The sequence below is a fragment of the Gallus gallus genome, chromosome 3 (genome assembly GCF_016699485.2).
Source record: "Gallus gallus isolate bGalGal1 chromosome 3, bGalGal1.mat.broiler.GRCg7b, whole genome shotgun sequence".
NCBI lineage: Eukaryota > Metazoa > Chordata > Aves > Galliformes > Phasianidae > Gallus > Gallus gallus.
The window spans coordinates 82745138-82767571 of record NC_052534.1 but is presented as its reverse complement, the minus strand read 5'-3'; the positions used below and the strand labels follow the sequence as shown (position 1 = coordinate 82767571).

Sequence of the window (22434 nt, the reverse complement as noted above, 5' to 3'; positions counted from 1 at the left end):
AGTGGAACAACATCCTTGGTTTTGGGGTTATGTTTCATTATTACTTCACAAGCAATGAAAACCAAGATAGAATTTGAGATTTTGAGCAATACTAAAGCTCAGAGGGGCAGAAATGTTTCCTTAAAAGATGAACAGGTTGTATGTGCAAGTATTACACAATTAGGTAGTTTACCTAATTCAGAATGTAAATCATTGAGATTAATAATGTTAAAAGAGCTGGAACCATATATTTAGGGTATGTAAAATGAAGTAAAGAAAAAGGATTTCAAGAATTTTAATAACTTGAAAGAGCAATGGGAAATGCATTTCTTTTCAAATAAAAAAATGATAATGCCTTTCACTGGGAGTTGAGCTTTTACAATGGGTCTTTCAACTAGGGATCTCAAAACTCTTTTTGAAACATTGAATTAGGTCTCAACACTGCAGCCTTTATCAAATGAACAGTCTCAAAGCAAAGGAAATACTCAGCTAGTTTTGCAACTGAGGACTGGGATCTGGAGCCTTGCCCTGCTAGGTGGTGAAGCTTTACTTTCCGTTACGTGTAGAAGGAAAGGAAGGAGCAAGTGAAAAGTGTGGTGTGCACAAAGTGACAGAACGAGCCTAGCAAAGTTCTGGATTAAAACACCCTACAAGGCAAACATGGGCTGTGATTTCATTTTTCTCTTCTGATGCTATGATGGAAAGGGCAACTGCTTTGAAATTCAAACCAAGAAGATATTCACGATCACAATTCAGATAAATTCAAGAAGATATTCTGTGCGTTTTGTCATCTCAACCGACTGTCTTTGTTGGAACACTGGTGGAAACCTGCTGGGAGGAAAAGGCAAAAAAAAGTTAACTGTTAAAGTCTGCTAATCTTAAAACAAGCTGAGCTAAACTGATGTTCACTACTCTTCATTCAGTAGTCACTACCTTTCTTTTTTTTTTGCCTTGTCAAAATGATTCCCATAGGAGATAATGTATATCCTGAATGTATATAAATGAAATATGTTTAAATAAGCTCTAAATTTGTGCTCTGTGTATGTATATCTTGTCACTTTATTTTTCTATCCCTCTGTCTGGTTTACATCCATGAAATGCATTACAGAAAACTGCCACAAGCACACACAGAACTGAGAAAAGTACAGTTTGGCGTATCCAGGGGCAGTGCTCAATGTCACTGCTTTATTGTAGACAGATGATAGCGCAGTGCAAGAACATTCTGATTTGCAAATGATGGATTTTGAAAGGCAGGACAAATGCCAGTTATCTGCTGCGTTTTGCAGCATCAGTGCCTCAAATTAGGCACACTCTTGTAGTTATTTGGATGAACAAATTTTAAATTTATGGTAAGTATAAGCACACGTCATTAATTTTACATACTTTAAGTGATAATAGCCAGCCTCTGCCAGCATGCTAATGTATGTAATCTGTTCTTTACAGCCCGAAGCCAGATACCCTTTCATTCGTGTGTTCGTACTCTGGTAAATTAATTTACACAGAACTGGAGGGGAGGGGGTAGAAAGAAAACATTTCTTGTGCTGTCGCTGCCCCTCGGATATCTGAGTGTGTAAAGAGAGAGTCGGGCGGCGGTCCGTCCTGTCCCGCAGCTCCGAGCGGAGTGGGAGGGTCACGCGGCGTGAGACTGATAAGGGCAGCGCTGCATCCCCTCACTGCGCTCCGGAGACGCTCCGCAACTCCTCGGCACGCAGCAGCGCGGGCATGTCTGTACTGCTGGGGGAAGAGCTGGAATAGAAACTAAAGGTAAGCAGCTCGCTATTCGCAACGAGTTGTCTGAACAACTTACCTATGCGCGCACGCTTCAGTATTCCTGTTTTGGTGCTCGTGCGGAATTGTTAGCTAAGTTTGTTGGTGCTTTTGTCATATTAACTGCATCCAATAGAAACACGCACAGTGTGCGTTTAACGTGCTGTAATCAGCCTGAGCTGTAGGGGTGCTTGTGGGTGATTACAGATGCATGCTAATGAAAGCAGTCCTGGTACATTTGTAGTAATTTACACGCACACACACAAAATTAAACCGTTGTAAATCGGCACAGTACTATATATACACCATGTGTGTACTTATTGACATTTTTCAGCGTATCTGTTAGCGTCCGTCGTTCTGATTTGTGTGCGCACGGGATGGCCTACATCCCGGTCCCGTCCCTGCCAACAGCGGCACGTGCGGAGGCAGCGCTGCCGGGCAGCCCCGGGGCTCCTCGGCTGCCATCGTCCGGAGCACCGCGCAGCGCCAGCGGATCCACCCCGCTGGGGAGCGGAGCGCCGCCCGCCGCCGGGCCGCCTTCCACCTGCCCGCCCCCCGCCGCCGCGGAGCAGGAGCGCCGCGGGCCCGGCCGCCGCCCGGAGCTGCCCGCGGGGCGGCGCGGCGGGACCGGCCCCGGCCGCCAGGCGCGGTGCCCGGCGCGGGACGGGGCGAGCGAAAGCCGCCGCCCGCATGCCTGAGCCCGGCGCCGTGCGCTGCTCGCACCTGGCGGGGCCGGGCGTCCGGCGGCAGAGGGCTCCCTCGTGCAGCGGGGGCGCCGCGCCACCTTCTCCGGCGACCCGAGCGTGCTCCTGGCAGCGCTGCCGGAGAGGAAGCGTCCCCGGATGCCTGCCCCGTCGCTGACCGGGCCGGGCCGGGCGAGAAGCCGGGGCGCAGGCAGATTCCGGGCCGAGCACCGCCGGGACTGAGGGAGGGACGGTGAAGGGGGCGGGTGGAAGCTGCCCGGTGCTGCTCCGGGCCCACCTCGCCGCGGCGTCAGTCAGCCCCTGGCTGCACGCCCCCGGCGCCCGCCCGTTCGTGGGGTGTTTAGATCCTCCTTCAGCCGAACCCAACTTCGTCCAAGAGAAACTGAATCGCCGTCGCGTTGCAGTTTGAGCTGCTGGAAGCCCGTCCCGCAGCCTCAGGTGTGATCGCAATGTGAGGAGGGAGCGGGCGGCCAAGCGCGGGGGGTGGGAGCGTGAGGTACCGAACCTGCAGGAGCCCTCCAGAGAACGGCACGGCAGCTCCGCGCCGGTAAAGCAGGTGCAGGAAATTAACTGATAATGGTGCTCGAACGTGTGCTCACCGTGCTGCTGTTGGGGAGGCTGCGAAAGTTAACGGTGGTGCGGTCTCTGTCAGCGCGTGTGACTGACAGAGTGACTCAGTGAGGGGTTTCTCAAGGATCATTCTGAAGAGTGCATCGTAGGTATAAGATTTGCTTTTCTTAACGCAAGTTGCGGCTAGAAGAGTACTTGTCACTTTCTGTCTTTCACTGGATTCATGTTTCTAGAAGTTATAGTTGGCTTAGGAGAAAGGCTGATACGCGTAGGAGCTGAAGGGCGTGTTGTTAAAGCTGGGTTGTGCTTCTGTGGTGTTTAACCCGTGAACTCAGCACAGGTAGTGCCGGGCACCTGGGTACCCTGCGCTGGGGAGAAGCACCCTATTTCTGTTCCTTTGCACATACACCAGAGGTGTAAACACGTTGTCCTCGTTCAGTGTGATGGTTGGGTGCTCAGCAGCCCTTGGCGGCACGGTGACACGGAGCGGTTACCTTAGGGTATATAAAGCTGAGATCTCGAGGGAGAAAAAATAAAACCGGTCATTATTAATGAAATAAATAACGGTTGCCTTCACAGCTAATATCTCTGAGTTAACGTTTCTGACGTTGCTTATGAGATTGAGAACTGAAGGAATATTTCTAAATTTACTTTGGTCTATTTTTATAGCTCCTTTGTATATGACTAGTGCTTTACCCTTTTCCTTACAGCTGAGAAATTCTTGAAGCAGAAATTGTTCTGAATATGATTATCTTCTGTTTCAGATTTGTAGCTGATTGTTCACATGTGTCCGGGGGGAGATGAAGTGCATCGGATCCCGCGCAGTTTGGCCTTGCATGGCAGTCATCCTGCTCCTCCCTGCTTCTACTGCTGTGGCCGTCAGTGACCAGACAGGTACTCCCATTTTTCTTGCACATCACTGCGCAAAGGCATAAATCCTGATACTCAGCCTGTAGACAAATAAGAACAATACATGGGAAATAAGTACAAGCAAACAAAACTAGAGAAAGATTTATTTTTCTAACCTCTTTGTGACAATGTCTAAATTTGAAGCAGTTCAAAAGCAGTCTTTCTATTTCACATGCTTGAAAGATTCACATTTGGAAGTAGTTGTACTTCCTAAGAGTTTTGTTTTGTAATTTCTCAACTTACTATACAAAGCAAGATTCTAAATTAGGGCTTGCAAAACTTCTGTGAACAAAATCACATGGCTTTATTGTGGTTACACTGATCTAAACAACCTAATGCTCACATTAGCCTAACTTAAAGTTAATCCTCAAACCATGTCTTATATGTCTTAAAGACATATATGTCATTAAAGACATATAGTGAGACAGGATCTTGTACCTAAGAAGGCAGGGAAGAAGAATATAATTAAACTGTTTACTGTAAAAGCTCTTGCCCATCTTCTGCAAATACTCTCATGCTTCTCCACTTTCTTCTCTCTCTCTCTCTGTCACTGTCCACGTTATCTTGCTCTGCTAAACTCTACTTTACCACACTCGGGAGTGTCAGATTCAGTTTGAAAAGCACAGTGTGTGGAATCATCAGTTTGATAGAAGTGCTCAGCCTTAACATATGCCTTAACTTTCTAGAATTTTCCTTCAGTTATTGGGAAGGAGAATGTATTAGTTGCTATTTAGACTGAGATTAAAAGTTATTGTTTCTTTTGCAGAAGATGAAATGTATTTGTAGTAATGCTGGTGGAAGATAATAGGATCTGTATATACACAGTAGCTTTGAATCTCTGCAACACCTTCTAAACTCATGCCCCCCAAAATTTAAGTCAACTTCTAGCATAATAATCACGTTATTGCTCCAGTAAACAATAAATAGTAACATTTGTTAACTATTAAATTCAACGTGTGGGCTTCAGGACTGCAGTAATGCATTGTGAAGAATCTGAATATAACTTAGACTCTCGTTTTGCCTTCTGCCTTTAGGGCAGCAAAGTTAAATTCTCCACCAATAAATTATCCTTAACCCCTGAAAGAGAGTGAGAATGGCCATGTGATTATCCTCTTTGATCATCTAAAAGAGTCAAAATAGGTTGTCATCTCTTTTGTTCCTACCTAGTGCATTACAGAAGGGAAGTTTTACATAGAGTAGAAGAACATGAGCACACAAGGCTCCCTAATAATGTGAATCGGTAAATTTGCAACTTTTTTTTTTTTCTAATGAGAAGACATCTCAGGAAAAGATAAGCCTTTCATACAAGGTGTGACAGATAAAACTGAATCTCTTATGAACAGTAGATCTGAACTACGTTCTAAATTTGTTTTTGTATAGCCAGGAGGGAGGTGGAAATTTACCCTAACCTGATGGCTAGAAATTGATCAAATATGGGTCTAATAGAACCAATGATGTGAAGAGGAGAGGTTGAACCTCTACTGATAATAACAACTAACTGTGTACAACTGAGAGAGGCTTCTGCAGGATGAGGTGATATAGGCAGATGGTGAGGAATAACAAGTAGATAGCTGCCAACATGTGTGGGACTGCCAACAGCAGGGATAGACTTCGAGTGAAGTTTTAAGGTGATAACAGGAAAAAGACTTTCCTAGAGATCAAAAAGCACAGAAACTATACAAAATAGATACGTAAGTTATAGACCAGAAAGCAGGAGTGAAGAAAGAACAGCCTTTGCAAAGTCAGTGGTAATGGGTATTGGTGCATTTGCAGTCTTTGTTGTTAAATCTCCCTCATTCAGTGGAACTGAGTATTCTGTGTTGCAGAGCTCTTTTGAATCCTACAAATTGGTTGTGTGCATATTTGAAGAAGAGAGAAATATCCAGCCTCCTTTATTTCTTTATTTCACTCATTAACCAACTCTTGGGCCTTAATTCTCTCCCACGTACCAATTCTGAATAGATTTGCTTCTGTTCTTCAGGATCTTCCCAGGTTTCTTCTTTTTCCTGCAGTGTATGCATAACATTTGTTTCTCACTAGGCTAACATGAGTGTTTTTTTCTTTTTTTCTGGCAAAGCTCATTTAGATAGATATTTGGATTATTGAGTTTGCATTCTAAAATTTTTTTTCTGGATCATCCTGAGTCTAATAGGATAGTCTTCAAAATCAGGGAAAACTAAATTAACCTTGATTTGAAGAGAGGGGAAAAAAAATATATTTGTGGAAGGAAATCTCTTGCAAGAGAAAGGATCAATTTTCAATATACACATAGAAGAGAGATTGCTGAGAAGGCATTCTGATTGTACTTTGGGACTTGTTGATTTGATACTGTATTAAATAAATACTAGTATTGGAAAAAACATCAGAGCAGGCCTCCTTGAAGCAGTCCTCCTTAGGCTCTAAGCAAGGATTTCTATCAGTTCTCACTTGTTCAGAAGTTTTGGTGTGCTAATCATTCAGCAGAAGGAAGCACTTACCTAAATACTCTAATGATAGTATATGGTGAACTGAAGGTAAAGGATTCCACAGTCTGGTTTTTTTTTAACTGACTTCAGGAGTATTTTCATAATGTAAACTTAAGTTTTTATTGTTGGAAGCTCTTGGCTTTGAAGCATGGACTTGAACTCTCTTTGTAATGACACATGAAGTTCTAATCTGATCATTCCTAAATGCTCCATATTGAGAATATTAATGCTCTGTCTCATTCCCAGATCATCGTTGCTTTTTCAGCTTTCTTTTATAATCAATCCTTTTCAAAGTCACTTGCTAACCCATGAAAAATGTAGCATAAATAAAGTCATGGGACTGCCAGTCATGGTGAATTTCCATTGCCTTTTGACATGGAATGTGTTGTCAAATGTATTGGCTCTAGATCATAATTTCAGATAGGCAATTTAACCCAAATACAGTGAATGGTTTCAGGCATGCAAATTGGTTCAGCTTTTCAGTTCGCATATTTTAGTGCAGCTAGATAATTCTCAAAATCGAGATAAAGTCTCTATAGTCACTCTCATTTGAAATGTATTCATATTCTCAATACCATTACTGTTTAAACTCTTAGACTGAATGTTTAAGGTTTGATCCACAACCTACTGTCAGCGCTGCAGAGATTAAGTGACTATGCCACCCATGAATTCCTTAACTCATGGGCAGATAGTAAGCTTTCTTTGGCAGTGAAGAAGGAGCTTTAGGTATCAGTAGGGATGTGGCTCCTAAAAGCCTGTATACTGTGGAAAGACACTTCAGCTAGTGAGTAAGTAGTACAGAGAAACTGAAACCAGAAAGGGAAACAGCTACACATTCCCCCAGAGAAAAGCCTGTATGCTAGATCAGCCCATTTTTTTCATGGAAAGCAAGAGAAAGGAAAAATAAATCCTGTAGCCAAGATATCCACCTAGAATATGGTCTTGTTTTTCCTACTGCCTTCAGTTCCTCATGAAAGAATAGTTTTCCAAGGTCTAGTGTAGACATCCTAATACTTGAACTCAGATTTCTTAAGACCTGCTACCAAAGTTCTGATGCTATTTACATAAGTGTCTAAATAGTCACCAGGCTTGGACTTCTTTCCTGTATCAACAAAATTAAATATTCAGTCTCTCTTTGTCCTCTTTCCACCTTTGGTTTAATTAATATTTCTATTGTCGTGATAAGTAATAAGTGGCTTACAGTATAGAAAAAGAGGAAAAAATGACATTCTATTTTCTAATAGCTCTTTATGTGAGGCTAAAGCTATGTAAGTTAATTGGGGCTTTTGCTGCTGGGCCACATTTATTTGGTCATTTGTGCTTTCTGATAGAAACATCAGTGCCCTCAGAATGTGCGTGTAGGTGGTGTTAGCAGCTGAAAACTTCACTTAAACATGAACTTTATTATCAAGTTAGCAGGTAAACATTTGTAAAGTGAATCTAGATATTTCAGATAACTGCTGATCTAGAGAAGCCAAGAGTGCTTATTGGAAGCTACAGTTCCCAGTCAGAAGTGCGTATGAGAGATTTCTGTCAGAGTGAGAGTGAAGCATCTACTGGAGTCTCCAGGGTCCCAGATTTCACAGAAAGTGGTGTTTGGTGTGGGACCTAGGTGGAAACTATCCTGAGCTTCAGTAAGGGCTCTGATCATTACAAGAACTCAGAATGTGACACAGCATGTTGCGGCAGAGAAATGTAGATGTAACCCTGCTACTTTGAACTTAGTTTCGTTTGGTTTTTCTTTTTTTCTTTTTTGTTTGTTTGCCTTTTTGCAAAAAGCCCTTAGAAAAACTGCTTTCCTTGTTAGCTTCTCAGTGGAGAGAAAGAAGATCACAATGATTTGTGATAGACCTGCCTGATCCACATAGATATGTGCTTTTGAAATAATTGTTGATTTTATAGTAACTTTCTATGTAGACCTCACTGATTTCTCAAGATGAAGGTCTGCGATTTATTGTATGGAAAGAAGATCTAGTCAATTTATAGGTATATTAACTTCAACTTCAGTTTCATCATTCTCATAATATGAATCATAGACTTATCCAGAAAAGCTCAGTTCTATGACATGTAGAGGAGTCTACTGTATAAATATAAGATTGTTATTTTTACTACTACTTTAGTTATGCAGTCATGTATTATAATGGAGGTGATAGCTGTGTGTGGTGTGTATGCCTGATAAGGGTTTTTCTTGTTCTTTTTCTTTCCTAAATGCCTTCATGTGAATCTTCTAATTCAGCAACCCACAGGCTGAATGTGTAAACTGACTGCTTTGTCTCAGGCCAAAGAATTTAAGAGTCTGCCAGCAGTAATAAAATCTTGGAAGACACTAACTTTTTGACTGCACAAACTATAGAAAGAATTTTCATCAATCTATAGCAATTACAGTTATGAGTCTTGATATGGGGAGCATTTTGATTTTTAATATTTTATGACTTTGTCTTAACTCTCTGGTAAAATAATATTAGGCAAAAGGAGTGTACCGGCAGCATAAGCTGGAAGGAAAATGATAGTAACTCTTTCAGTTTTTCTGGGGATATGGAAAACAACCAAATAAATAACATTTACACGGCCTGTCTATGGACTGTTATGCTACTGATAAAAATAGGTCCACAGTCCAGTCTGTGGCATGTGAGGAATCATCGCTATCATCTGGATAACACAGAAATTAAGGCTTGATTCTTTATTTGGAGTTGTAGGAAAGTGGCTGGTGGGAATAAAATAAATTCCCTAGTCCTTAGCCACTCATCCCTCATGAAAGTTAATGGTGGAGGAAAAAGAGTGCATTTTATAGCAGTTTGAGGTAAAATCTAAAACAGGTTATATCTGGCTGCTCTTCGTGTAAATACTGTACAGTAATTCAACTGAAAACAGAATCTGCCTATAGTCTTCATATTAATAAAAAAACAAAAACAACCAACCCCATCAAGATGGTTCTTAGAGTATGCACGTTATTCTATGCCTTCAGCCATAACGGGCTTTCTTTACGCCAACATATTTATTGTAGCTATACTTTTATAAATCTACAGGAACAATGTTCATTGCTCTACAGTATCTATAGATGAGAAATATTAGCTTAATAATCTTTACAAATGATTGAAATATCATATTTGTAGATTGCAGAGTTTTTAAGGTGAACCTGTTTCTGTTCCCTTAGTGTGTCTATAGTAAGTGGTGTATTCACATTGCTATATTAGTATGTAATTCCAGTGAATGCATTTCACACTACATAAAACTCCCTACAATCCAAGAGTGATGAAAGATTTCATTTCAGTTTCTGAGATTCTGGCATTAATATTCTTAATGCTTCTGTGTCCTTTGCTCAGGGAAAGGAAATTTATAAAGGGAGTTACAGTTATTTTCAAAATGTATGTTTCTTATTTCTCATAAAATTTTCTTCGTGTATATATATAAAGTAAAATGCATAGTTCTGTAAGTATATGTATGCATGAAGGAAGGAAAGAATAAATTGTCTTAGTGCCTTTGAAATAAATCAAATTATAAGTGATGTTTCTTGTAATTGTAGATTGCAGTGTAGATGTCAAGGATGTGGTATCAAGTGGCACTTGCTTCATCTTGCATAAAATGTCTTCATGGAACTCTGAGCTTAATAGGCATATAGACGAAATCCTGTTTGTTTTATTGTTTTGTTAAAATTTAGTTGTGTTCTTTAAAAAGTTTGAAGAAAAAGCCCTATTTCTGACTCATACATAAAAGGGGTGTTTCTTTGTATTTGCTTCTTAGTATTCAGTGGAATATACACTTAAAAAAAAAAAAAAAAAAACCTCTTTGAGCAAATTGAATGCAGTATAACAACACATTGTTTGTTCTAAGCATTTGGCTGGAGATAACCTTAGAATTCACTGTGTTCCAAATTCATAGAACATTATGCTTGTTTACCTAAATACTTTGGTTCAGACTTAATCTCCTGCAAAGCTGCTTAATTTTCAACCACTTTTTTCAAAGTCTAAATGTTGCTTGCATTGTTCATTATATGATATGCTCATAGCCTTGTTAATCCACATTTTGAAATTAATGTTCGCTGAAGTAACAATTGATTATTATCATGGTAATCATGCACTTATGCTTTATTGTTGCATGTTCTTTGATTGAGAAAATATTACAACGAAAAAGATTTTTTTCTAATAATATAACCAGGAGGAAACAGCAACAACAACGAAAACTTAGATGTTTCTACTTCTATAGGGTACTGCAGATGGAAAGAGCTTAGTAAGAACTTCGTATTTTACTTCTGCTTCTGTCATTCATGTGAGCATCAATCCCAAACAGCTGAATTAAAATAGGGTAAAATTTATGTCTGCCTGTATTATTGGAAGTATAGCATGAACTCTGAAATATTTCTGCTATCATTTAGATTTTGTAATTTATTCCTATTTTCTATGTCCTGATTCATTTTTATTTGATAGAATTTTATGATCTCAAACTGTGTTCTCTTCAAGGTTCTGGGTGTCCTTTAATGCAAACAGCTATTCATCATCTCAAGCAGGCCAACAGAGACAGTCTTGGTGTTTCAGGTAAGTGGCTTCAGTTAATATGAAGAACAAAATATCTAAATCCATTGACTAGGAGTGGAAATAAAGTTAGCTTCTAATGCTGCTGGCTTAAAAAATGTCATACAACTTGTTATCATCATGCTCCAAAAACAGTTGTTGTTTTTAGGAAAGTGAGATTAAAATTGGAGACTAATGGTTCAAGGTCTATAGACATGCTTATTTCCATTTTTTTTCCCTAATGGTCTTCATTAATGTCAGTGCAAATAATAAAAGGAAATAACTAATCATTTATCAGATAGCAAAGTCAGTTTCAACTACTGTGTGAATTTTGCAGTGATAGTTTCTCCCATCAATTAAAATGAAAATAAACTAAATCAGTGTATTGTATTTTGCAGGGTTTGATCTCACAGAAAGCTTTTCTTTACGACAAACGTCTTGTGGAGGGGAAAAAATCTGCTTTAAACTGGGAAGCGCTCCTCTCATCAGAGAAACGAGGTAAGTAAAGTATTGCTTTCATTCTAGAGTCTTTAATAGATGAAGATCAAACTGGGTATTACTTATCTGAAACACTGAGCGATATATCAAAGGATACCACAGAAAGATGTCAATTTTTAGGCATTTGCATCCATGATAGGTTTTGTTTTGGGAAGCAGTCTGATTCAGAAGTTTCCTTTTCTGAAAACTAGAAGTATCTAGTAGAGCGTCAATTGGAAGTGTCTTGTTCTCAACCTGTGATTTGAATACAGAAAACTCTACTGTTTGTACTTAAGGGTCTACAAGAACAAAAGAAACAGATAACTTTCATGGTATGACATGAAGTGTTTACTAATCTTCCCTTGACGAAGTTTGATGCTTGCAGGGATAAAAAGAGTCACCGTTTCCTTAAATGCTGTTTTCACAGTTGTGTTCTTTCAGTGAGTTTGGCATCTTGCCTTTGTTCACCAACAAAATAGCTGGTACTCAGTGTGGAGGTGAAACTTGGTAGTGTGCTATTCTGACACAGAATAGGATGAAAGACTGAAACTGCATGAAAAGTCAGTAGGAGGGTCCAGAGGGGGAAGGTACAATGGAACTGGAAAGATTTAAGATTTAATTGGGACAAGGAAATGGTGAGATACATTTAGGAATGTAGTTTCAAGTTCCACTTCCTTGGACAGTGGGGAGAATCTTTTCAGAGCTTCATGGTTACGATGTGCTCTGAGTCATGGGACTGCAGTTTCAGTACAGTGTGTTCCTGTGATAATGTGGGAAGCAACTGTGTTGAGTATTGGGTATTCTCTGGTGCAAGAGTTCTGGCTCTTGGTTGTATAAGAAAAAATACACCCGAGCCCTCAGAATTCCCCTTTGGGTAGATGCTGGGAAAAATGATGTGGGCACCATGAGGTCAGGAACTTAAAGAGAAAGGGGAAAGAAGATTCGAGAGGTCCAGAAACTGAAGTGATCCTGGGGAAAGAAGAATGATTAAAAAAAATCACTTTTTTCAGTTTTTTTTTCTAATTTACTGTGGTCATTTTTTAATTTTTATGGTATTAGGTTCTGTAAATATTAAACTTGTACGCTTGTGTAATTCTTTAAAATTATATAAAGTAATCACTGCATTTTCTAGTATACTTTCTTTTCTATTGAAAGAAAAATGACTACATAAAATTGATGCAGAGAGAGATTTACTCTTATTAGCATCTTTCTCTCTTCCAGATTTTTACAGGTTTATTTTGGCACTTTTATTTGAGATAAAAGTAAGAATATAGAACAGTAGAAAATCGAGACAGTAATAGAAAATTTAGGACAATTTTCCTTCTTTAGAAATAGGAAACTGAGTAGAGCTAAGTGTACAATCAAAAAATGCATATTGCAGGCTGATTTTTTTTTTTCTTTTCTGAAACTGCAGGAAAATAACAAAACTGGAATAAAAGTAATTAAAAATTAAGAGAATTAATTAAGGAAATTTATTTTTTTAATTCATATGACTTTTTGGGGAGAAGTCATTTCTAAGAGTTTGATATTTTTTGAAGCCATCTGACCCATGATGTTAAGACTGAAAAATGTGAAGTTCTTTACTTGCTTTTATTAATAAGCCTTAATACTGATGTATGTGTTATTTCATTTCATCTTTCAAAAACAATTATTAATGAAAGCAATGAAAAAGGGTGAAGTCATATAATGGTTGATAGCTGCTGCCTAGCAAAGCCATAACTCCCAGAAGTTGGAAGGAAATACTCTAGAAAGCAAGAATGCTTCTATTTTTACTTTCCTTATGAGTGGGAGAGGAATTTAACAGATTATTTTTTGTTGTTGTTTATCTGTTCATCTTTTCGGCAGCAGGATGACTCTTTGAGACAGAAGTGGGGAAAATGGAAATGGGTAGTTTTTCTTTATTTTCAGAGGTACCAAAATTCTTTGTTCCCTGCCCGAGTTAAGGGAATACCTGGAGGGCAGGTGGTTTGGCCTTATTACTGCCTATTGTGCTTCTCATATTCCTCTCCCTCTCCATTGTTTTCTTCTGTGTATGTATTTTGAGAAAAACTGAAGTGGATGTCTTTCCACTAAAAATCAGTATCCAGTAGATGAAAACTTCAGCTGGATGAAGTTGAAATGATAATTGAAAGTTGGATGGAGCTGAAATGAACATAAGAGTTGATGTTTGAATGTAGTTAGACTAAAAAATAATATCGTGTTACTGACGCTAATAAGGCACAACGTGAGCTATTCTGCCAGATCCCTTTGGAATGGCACCTTTTATACTTAACACCTTGAACAAAAAATAAAAGAGCTGAAGTGTTTTGACATTGCTGAAAATATTACAGAATTTGCACTAACTCTTATTTCTTAATGGCGTGTCCTTGCTTTGGCTTTCTAAAACCTGCCCTCAGAAGGAAATGCATGTCGTAATTAAGAATTTACTTTTTTATTTAAAATGTTGTATGCATAACAGCTTTCTGTTACTGAGATAAGACTTCAGACAATTTTTTTTTAAAGTATTTCTTTAAAGTACTTCTGATACTCTTCTGAACTTATGTGTTGTTTGTTGTTGTTTGTTTTTTTTAAATAAGGGCATATGGCAGTTAGGAGTACAAAGTCAGTCTTTGGCACTGTAGGTTTACAGTGAAGCAAGAACTCAAATACCTGTCGTCATAATCCTATAGTTTACTTTATCTAGGATATCCATGTCCAATATCTTCAAATATTTTATTTAAATGTTCTCTTAGCTCTTTTCAGATTGTGTAGTTCCAGAACAGTTGTGTTATTAGATGCTCAGAGGTTTTTAGGATCGTTCTGTCTCAGAAAATATGTTAGTAGACGTGGTGTGCAGTAAGTAGCAGGACGGTGTTTGTTATCTATCTTGCAGGAAACTCAGAGTATCTGATTAAGCTGACTAGCAAGTATCAAGTAACTTGGCACGTCTCCTCTTGCATGTCATTCATTCAGTCGTAGTGTGGGTAATAGAAAGCTATGCTGTGCCATTTTTCTTGTGTGATGCCATTTTAATTTTTTCTCAATGGACCTGGAGTAGTGTTGCACCTATTTATATGTTGTAAATAACTTACAATGAAGTGTCAGCTTGAGAAAATGATTATGTCTATTTATGCTGAATTTTAGTTCGATTTCTTTATCTTTTCTGGGAAAAAAATTCTGTACATGTTTTGCCTTGAGGTAGGAGGTGGGTAACTTTTTTATGCTCCATGTAAATAACTAATTCTGATCTGTTAATATTTTCAGAATGAGTGACTTTTTTTTTTTTAATTAAAATACTGTTATGTATTGCAGCTGTTATGTGAAAATTAGTACATGATATTCCAGACTGAAGTAATCTAAGTGAACCTCTGAATCCTAAAGAATTTAACTCTAAAGTATAGAAATGTAAACAATCTGGTTATGCAATAATAATGATACTAATTGTTATAATGTTTTAATTTCATTTCAATAAATACATTATAGAGTCACATTTTGTTAGCTAGAGTTGAATGCATATTGCCTATGCAGTGTATGTTAGCTTGGCTTTGTATTCGCTGACAGCCGTGCAGGGCTCTGTGCGGATAGCAACTCACAGATTTGCTGGCAATATTCAGAACTTCTGGTGTGAGGCCTCTTAGGCTGGGCTTTGCTCTTTAGTTGTCTTAGAGTGATTAGCGAGATGCTGAAGTAGTTGCACTGTCCTTCTCTGAAAGTGCTTCAGGTGTTGGTTGTTCCCACTTCTCTGGCTTGCTGGTGGGCCCATTCTTTCTGCTCTGCAATTTCTGTGCAAAGCCAAAAAGGGGAATAGTAAATTGCTTTCATCTGAGTTTCAGAATGTTTTTAAGATGGGTTTCACTTGCTTATGAAATCTTAACAGTGTCATCATTTTTTTATTTTATGTTTTGGTTTGATTAAATCATATTAATTTACTGGTGTGATTGCCAGAACTGGCTGTTAGAATGTTCTCAGATTTACAGCAATTGAATTGCTCATTACTTTTTTAGGAATCCTTCCACACTTGGTCTAAGATAATGAAAAGATCTTGGATTTTGACTGTATTTGGACTACTGAGCGCCATCATCACTGCTGTCACTTATTGCTGCTGAAAGAGCTGTGACTGTAGCTTGGACTGTATTGCAGAGAAAGTATTTTCACCCTTTTGTGATGTCTAGTTACCAAGTGCAAAAATACTGTTACGACTTTTGGCAGTCCACTCCAAGCTAAAAACAGAAATCAATGATGAAAAACTATATATGAATGTGTTTGGTTTGGTTTTGATGGAAACTTTGATGGAGACTTTTAAAATTGCAATATCTGTTACATTTTACATATCAGTATTACATTTCCTGAACCCAGCTGACATGTAGCAAGTCACTTTCTGTGCTCACTCATAGAAGCCTTTTCATAGCTAGCACTTTGCTCCCAAAGGCTCCTATCTCTGAGAGACTTTTCAGTACATTTTCTGGGCTGCCTGAGCTAGTGAGTGGCAGCCCTGCATCCCATAGTGGGGTTGGAACTGGATGATCTATAAGGTTCCTTCCAACCCAAGCTGTTCTGTGATTCTATGACTTCCTTCTCCAAAAAAATGCCCGGTGATTCACGATAGAATTTAGCCATCAGTGAATATCTACATGGGTATGACTTCTGATTAGCTTTGCGTATGGCATGTGTTTTGGGCAGCAGAGCCAGGTTTGGCCATCTTCTTGAAAAATATTTATATATACGTATATATATATATACACACTACTTTTTAATATATATTTCTTAAATATGATTCAGATTGGATAGTTATGAAACTTGACATTTTTTAAAAGGTTTCATCAAACACTTATATAATAATACAGTTAATTGATGAGATGGCACATCTGTTTGGTGGAAGTAATTATAGTTATGCTAACCAGCTTTTATCCCTACTTATTTGAAGTCCTGTTAGCCTTCAGTCTATTTAAATATTAAATAGCTATTTAAGAGAAGACACCTCTCCCTTCCTATATCGTATATTTATATGAGGTCATTAGAGCTGTTTGAGCCAACAATGCTAAGATTGCAATGTCTGGTATTTTGGTTGTAGGGTATTTTCAAGAAAAGGGCCTTGTCTCTGGAATTTACTTCCTGAGTGTGGGAGCCTGAATTTAGACCAATCCTTATGCTTTCTTTGGGTCTTCCAAAATAGTGAATCAGAAGCTGTAGTGACATAACTTTATTTTTTTTTTCCAATTCTACTTAAGGGTACTGAAATAATACATTTGGTATCTATTTCTAGAAACATGAAAACTTACTGCATTTTATAAATTAAATAGAAGAGTAAGACAAAGTATAATTGAAAAAAACAGATTGGAGCTCTTCCTATCATATAAACATCAGTTTCTTCTTTTCATATCTAAGAAGAAAACTGTTGCCTCTTGAGATGAAAAAAGATAGGGTTGTGCTTCTTTTAAAGAACAAAAACACAGTGTCTTTTTTTTCCCCATATTTGGGCTTGTTTCTACCTGACAATTTACAAGATCTCTGCCAACAGCTTTAAAAAATAATTATAAAAAAACCCAAAACTAAATTTCAGACACTAATTGATTTTAAATGCTGAGCTGAGTTTGAATCATATAATTTCACATGTGATTTGTTATGCAGGAAGAGTCAGGAAAGCAAAAGTAAAGACAGATAGAGGCAAAGGGGAAGAATATATGCAAAAATGTTTAATACTTGCATTAAAAGCAGATTGTGAGGGAACAAAGATCAGCAAAACTATTTTAATTATATCACTGACTGTAGGAAATCTGAATTTCTTAACCTTTTGCAAATTCCCCAGGCAGAAGAGCATCTTATCAGTTGAGTTAATAAAGCAATGTTGGATGAAGCAGACTGTTCTGATTGGGGTTTTCTTTGTGGGATTTTTTTTTCTTTTTGTCTGTGGGTTTTTGTTTGTTTGTTTGCTTGTTGGTTGTTTTTTTTTTTAAATCTCCCAGCAACGTTGTTTTGGCCAGAAAGCTCTTAGAGATGAAGGGAGAGAGTCTTTGGGAAATGTGAACCTCAAGGGAATTTGTCCATGGTGAGTGTGCTGGAGACCAACTATTTTTTTTGTGGATCCACACAACCTATGTGCCTCAGAGTTCAGGATGAAATTTCAGACAAGTAATAAGGAAATCACAGCACTGAGTGACCAAATAGCCAAAGCAGTTTAATTTCCTTACATGAAAAGCTTTCCTTAATTTGAAAAACATGTATTTCAGTTCAAATTAGTGTTATATATATTTTTTCCTCCTAAGATCTGTTCAGCCAAGATTATTTCCCAGAAAATAAACTTAGTTAATCTTTATGACACTTCTCTTCTGCTCTCAGCCTTGTCTTACTGCTTCCACATCAGCATCAGTCACACTGGTCTGTGAGGCCATTGGCTGTCGCAGTGGCTGTGAGATCTCAGTCAGAAGGAGTGGGAATGCAGTGCTGGAAAGGGGCACAGAGGGACTCCATGGAGCTGCTGCTCTCAGCAGCCTGCAGTTAGTTTAAGCAAATTCTGAAACTATATCTTCAAATTAATGGTTTAATCTGCTCTGTAGAAAACAACTCTATTTTTCTGATTTAAAGCAAACAAAACTCTGTAGTATCCAAGCAATTTCACTTTTCCTGTATTCTTCTGTATAGAATTCTGCTTTATTTTCATCCTTTATGAATGCTGAAACTGCATTTAATGTTCCTTATTGGATCAGATAGAAAAGATTAAAGCATACTGTCATAGATGCAGTTGCTAGACAAAGTTACTGTGGTATTAGTTTTCAGATTCAACAAAAGCAATTTACCTGGACACTTCTTTTTTTCCCTTTGGGTTTTTTCTTTTATTAAACAGTCTCCAAAGTCCAGGGCAAGGTAATAGTATGAACTAATAGGGAAGCTGCAGACTAAGTATAAAAAGAACTGTAGTTGATAAGAATTCCGGTAAGAATGCTCTTAGACCAAAAATACAGTTGCAAAATTAATATAATTTAAAGTTTTGTTGGCATCAAGAATAAATATGGGCATATACAGCGATGGTACAAGCAACCGTGCCAAATTGAACGAAATATACGATCTATAATGCATGCAGATGATGATAGATTATTTCTCCTTTATGTTGTACGATAGAAGTAGAGATTGAAAGATAATTTATTAGTATGGCTGATTGGACTGAGAGAATTCAAGTGCCTTTGTCAAACGCATATAATTTCTTCAGCAGAAGCAGTGGTGCCATGTGCTTCATAAGTCATTTATCAGCAGACTGAAAAAAAAAAAAAGACTGTAATAAATCAGAGCTTATTCTGTGGCTTTTGTGATTTAGCGCTTTCAGAAATGTAGTTTGCATAAGCTATGCTGTCAGGCATTTCTCCCAGTGACTAAAATTGTACCTACAAAAAAATCTTTGTGCTGATACAACTGTGTCTATGCTGGGTCTTTGGAGTTTAAAGATGCCGTAAAAAGTATCATCCCCTTCCCCCACCTCGCTTCTCAATTTTTAACTTTCCTATCTAAAAATAGTTTATGGGCTCTTGTAAAACTCCTTGGTGCTTTTTATCATTACTCTGATTTTCATTTATTTCCAGTTGGTTGTGAAAGACTTTTGCCCTCTAGCATTTCTGTGTGTTTAGCTATTTGCAGTTTCTAATCATAAAACATACAGATGGAAATAAATAAGCAAATATTTACAAATGCTATTTTAATTTTGCATGAACTCCATGGTTCATGACATGGATTTTTCACTTGGAGAGCTGGGTACCAACTGGAGTTTTGTCGTACATGTACAGAGTCCTTTGCAGCCTCGGGTTAGTCTTGAGAAGTGGCCATATAGATAGCGTCTCCACTTGCCCTACTTTTATGTTACAGAATTTGTCTCCACCTCTAAGTAAGCACTTCAGAAGGTTAAATGAGTACCAATTTAAACTGATCTATGAATCTAAATAGAAAAGGAAATTGTATGTAGCCAGTATGTGTGTGTGTGAGAGAGAGAGACATATAGACAGGCTTGAGCAGTGGGGCTGGGTGAACCTCATGAGGTTCAACAAGTCCAAATGCAAGCTCTTGCATCTGGGTCAAGGCAACATTCGCTACCAATACAAGCTGGGGGATGAAAGGATTGAGCGCAGCCCTGCCAAAAAAAGACCTGGGGATACTGGTGGATGGGAAACTGGACACGAGCCAGCATGTGCCCTTGCAGCCTGGAAAGCCAACCGTATCTTGGGCTGCATCAAAAGTAGTATGGCCAGTATGGCAAGGAAGGTGATCATGCCCCTCTACTCTGTTCTTGTGAGACTCCACCTGGAGTACTGCATCCACATGTGGAGCCCTCACTACAGGAGAGACATAGACGTGATGGAGTGCATCCAGAGGAGGGATGCAAAAATGATCCAAGGGATGGAACATCTCTCCTACAAGGACAGGCTGAGAGAGCTGGTGTTGTTCAGCCTGGAGAAGTCTCTGAGGTGACCTGATAGCAGCCTTTCAGTATCTATAGGGGAGCTAGATAGAGGAAAGAAGGGAACAGAATTTTCAGCAGGTTCTGTGGTGATAGAACAAGGGGCAATGGCTTCAAACTTAAAGAGGGTAGGTTTAGGTTGAATATAAGGAAAAAGTCTTTTATGGTGAGGGTGGTGAGGCACTGGAACAGGTTGCCTGGAGAAGTGGTGGATGCCCTGTCCCTGGAGATTTTCAAGGCAAGGTTGGATCAGGCCCTGGGCAACCTGATATAGCTGTGGTGTCCTTGTTCACTGTGGGGGAGTTGAACTAGGTTTTTTTTTCTCTCTTTTTTTTTTTTTTTTTTTTGAAAGTATGCCCTGTAGAGTTTAATTACTGGGGATTAAGAATAGGAGGTTAACATAGGAAGTTTGATTACTATATGAACAACATGTGATGAAGGTGATAGCTCATAAGAATCATCATGTGGACAGAGATGTTGGTAGAAAATATACCACAACAGAACCAAAAATAAATAGAAGATACGATGTAGGAGTAGTTCAGTAATGAAATTGCATATGATTAATGTCTTAAAATGTTAAATGCAAGAAATGCTCTCAGACAATTGTTTTTACTCAAAAAGGGTGATAGGCTTTAAAATTATTTCTTATTATTTATAAGTGTTTATTCCCTTTCTGTGAATGTCACAGAAATTTCTTTAAATTTAGGAAGTGGTAAATGACTGTATTAGTATGTGGAAGCAGGCTATGCTGCCAGGAAATTACATAAGCTTATACATAGCTGATATGATTTTGTGGAAAGTCATGACTCATTAACTGGATGGAGTTCTCGATAGTTCTGGAGAGTTACAGCACAGCCTTACTTCATTGCTTCGGTTCTCACTACTAATACGAATCCATATAATAACTAAGATTACATTATTTTATTTTTTTTACAGTATACCAATGGTTATTATTGCAATTAATTGCAACTTCTTTAAATAGTTTGATTTTTGTTCTCATGCAGTCATAGAATGACTTGGGCTGGAAGGGTCCTTAAAGACGGTCTAGTTCCAACCCCTCTGCCATGGGCAGGGTTGCCAACAGCTAGATCAGGCTGCCCAGGGTCCCATATGACCTGGCCTTGAATGCCTCCAGGGATGGAGCATCCACAACTTTGCTGGGCAGCCTTGCCTCCAAGTAAAGAATTTATTCTTAACTTCTATCCTAAATTTCCTCTCTTTTAGTTTAAAGCTATTCCCCCTTGTCCTATCACTATCAGACTATGTAAAAAGTCACTCTCCCTCCTGCTCATGGGCTCCTCTTAAGTACTGGAAAGTGTAAATATGTACAGAAATAAATGTGTATTTCAATTGTAGACTATGCTGTTAGAAGTATCTTTATTTTTTTAACTGAAGAATATATATTCTTATAACATTGGATACTTAATTCCATTATCAACCAAGTAATTTAATAGTGATATTATTTACGTTATTTTGTCATAAGGCTATGAGAAAGCTAAGTATTTCCTTTTCCAAATTTGGAAAATGTTATTGGAAAATGCTTATATGGTATAATTTTTCTTACAGTGTAAAATATTAGTGATATTTTCTTTACTATTGTAAGTCTTTTACATTTTTAGACTGTGATTTGTAGTACATAATTTAGTGCTCATGGAATTTTAATCAGCAGTAAAGATTTCAGTCTCAGCCTTTTATAAAAAAAAATTAGCTTTTACTTTAGTTCTGTTAATTTCACACAGATGTGGCATAGATGATTCGATATGAAATAAAGCTGCTGTTAATGGAATAACATGCATAGTTTTAATAAAAGGTTTTTTTGCAGAGAAGAGCCTGCACTGTTTTGAGAAGTTTGTAAATACACAACTTCTCAAGCTTAGTTATTTGGATATAAGGCATCTGGCCTGTGTCCCCAGCCTGAGAAGGGCTCCCTGTAACATCCATTGTTCTTTCAATGTGTGTTTGGTGTTGGGTGTGTTGATTGTTTGTTTGTTTGTTTTTGTGATGTGATGCTTAAAAAAAACTAAATATAGGAGGGAGTGTGACCATATATATATGTTTATCCACAGTGACCACTGGTTGAAGTCTCCTTTCAACACTTTTGCATCAGGTCTAATGCAAGACCCTGTCACTGTTTAAGCTTTTTTGGTTTCTCTCCTAGTCTTTTAAAGAGAATACCTGGCCATTTCCCAGCTGGGTCAGATAGTCACAGAGTTGGCAAGTCACAAGTCCTCAGCCCATCCCATTAAACATAGTTATGACTCAGCAGATAGCAATGCAATGTTGATTTTATTTAGCTTGATATATTTTAACCCCATTTAATCTGCAACTTGCCAAAATCTCATTGTTACAGAAAGTGTGAGTCGTAGGACAAATTATATGTATTTCATGGTTGTTGTTGTTTTTAATTTATTTGACTTCAATTAGACAACTCATTTCTGAGTCCTGGAACTCCAGAGAAGTATTCACCTTCAGTTTATTAAAATTCTATTAGGTCTTTCTACGTGATGCAGATTTATTATTGATTTTTATTTTCAGATTCATTCACTTAAAATCCATGAATATTACTCATTTCTACAGACTGCAAATAAGTCATTATCTATTTATCCTTCAAACTATAAGCTGAACACTGGGTTTAA

General features: G+C 38.2%; 1 protein-coding gene across 6 annotated transcripts in view; it reads left to right on the top strand.

Moving 5' to 3' along the window:
• The first annotated feature begins 1654 nt into the window (after positions 1 to 1654).
• COL19A1 (collagen type XIX alpha 1 chain) overlaps positions 1655 to 22434 on the top strand; it is a 189861-nt gene continuing 169081 nt past the window's right edge. For 4 of the 6 annotated variants that reach the window (XM_040697807.2, XM_040697808.2, XM_004940448.5 and 1 more), the window contains exons 1-4: positions 1655 to 1743; positions 3785 to 3914; positions 10852 to 10926; positions 11301 to 11400. In XM_040697807.2, the coding sequence (XP_040553741.1) occupies positions 3821 to 3914; positions 10852 to 10926; positions 11301 to 11400 (269 nt within the window). In that variant the 5' untranslated portion in view covers positions 1655 to 1743; positions 3785 to 3820. Of the gene's footprint in view, positions 1744 to 2533; positions 2889 to 3784; positions 3915 to 10851; positions 10927 to 11300; positions 11401 to 22434 lie in introns of those variants that run through there. The other 2 variants (XM_004940449.5, XM_004940447.5) reach the window with 1 other exon arrangement.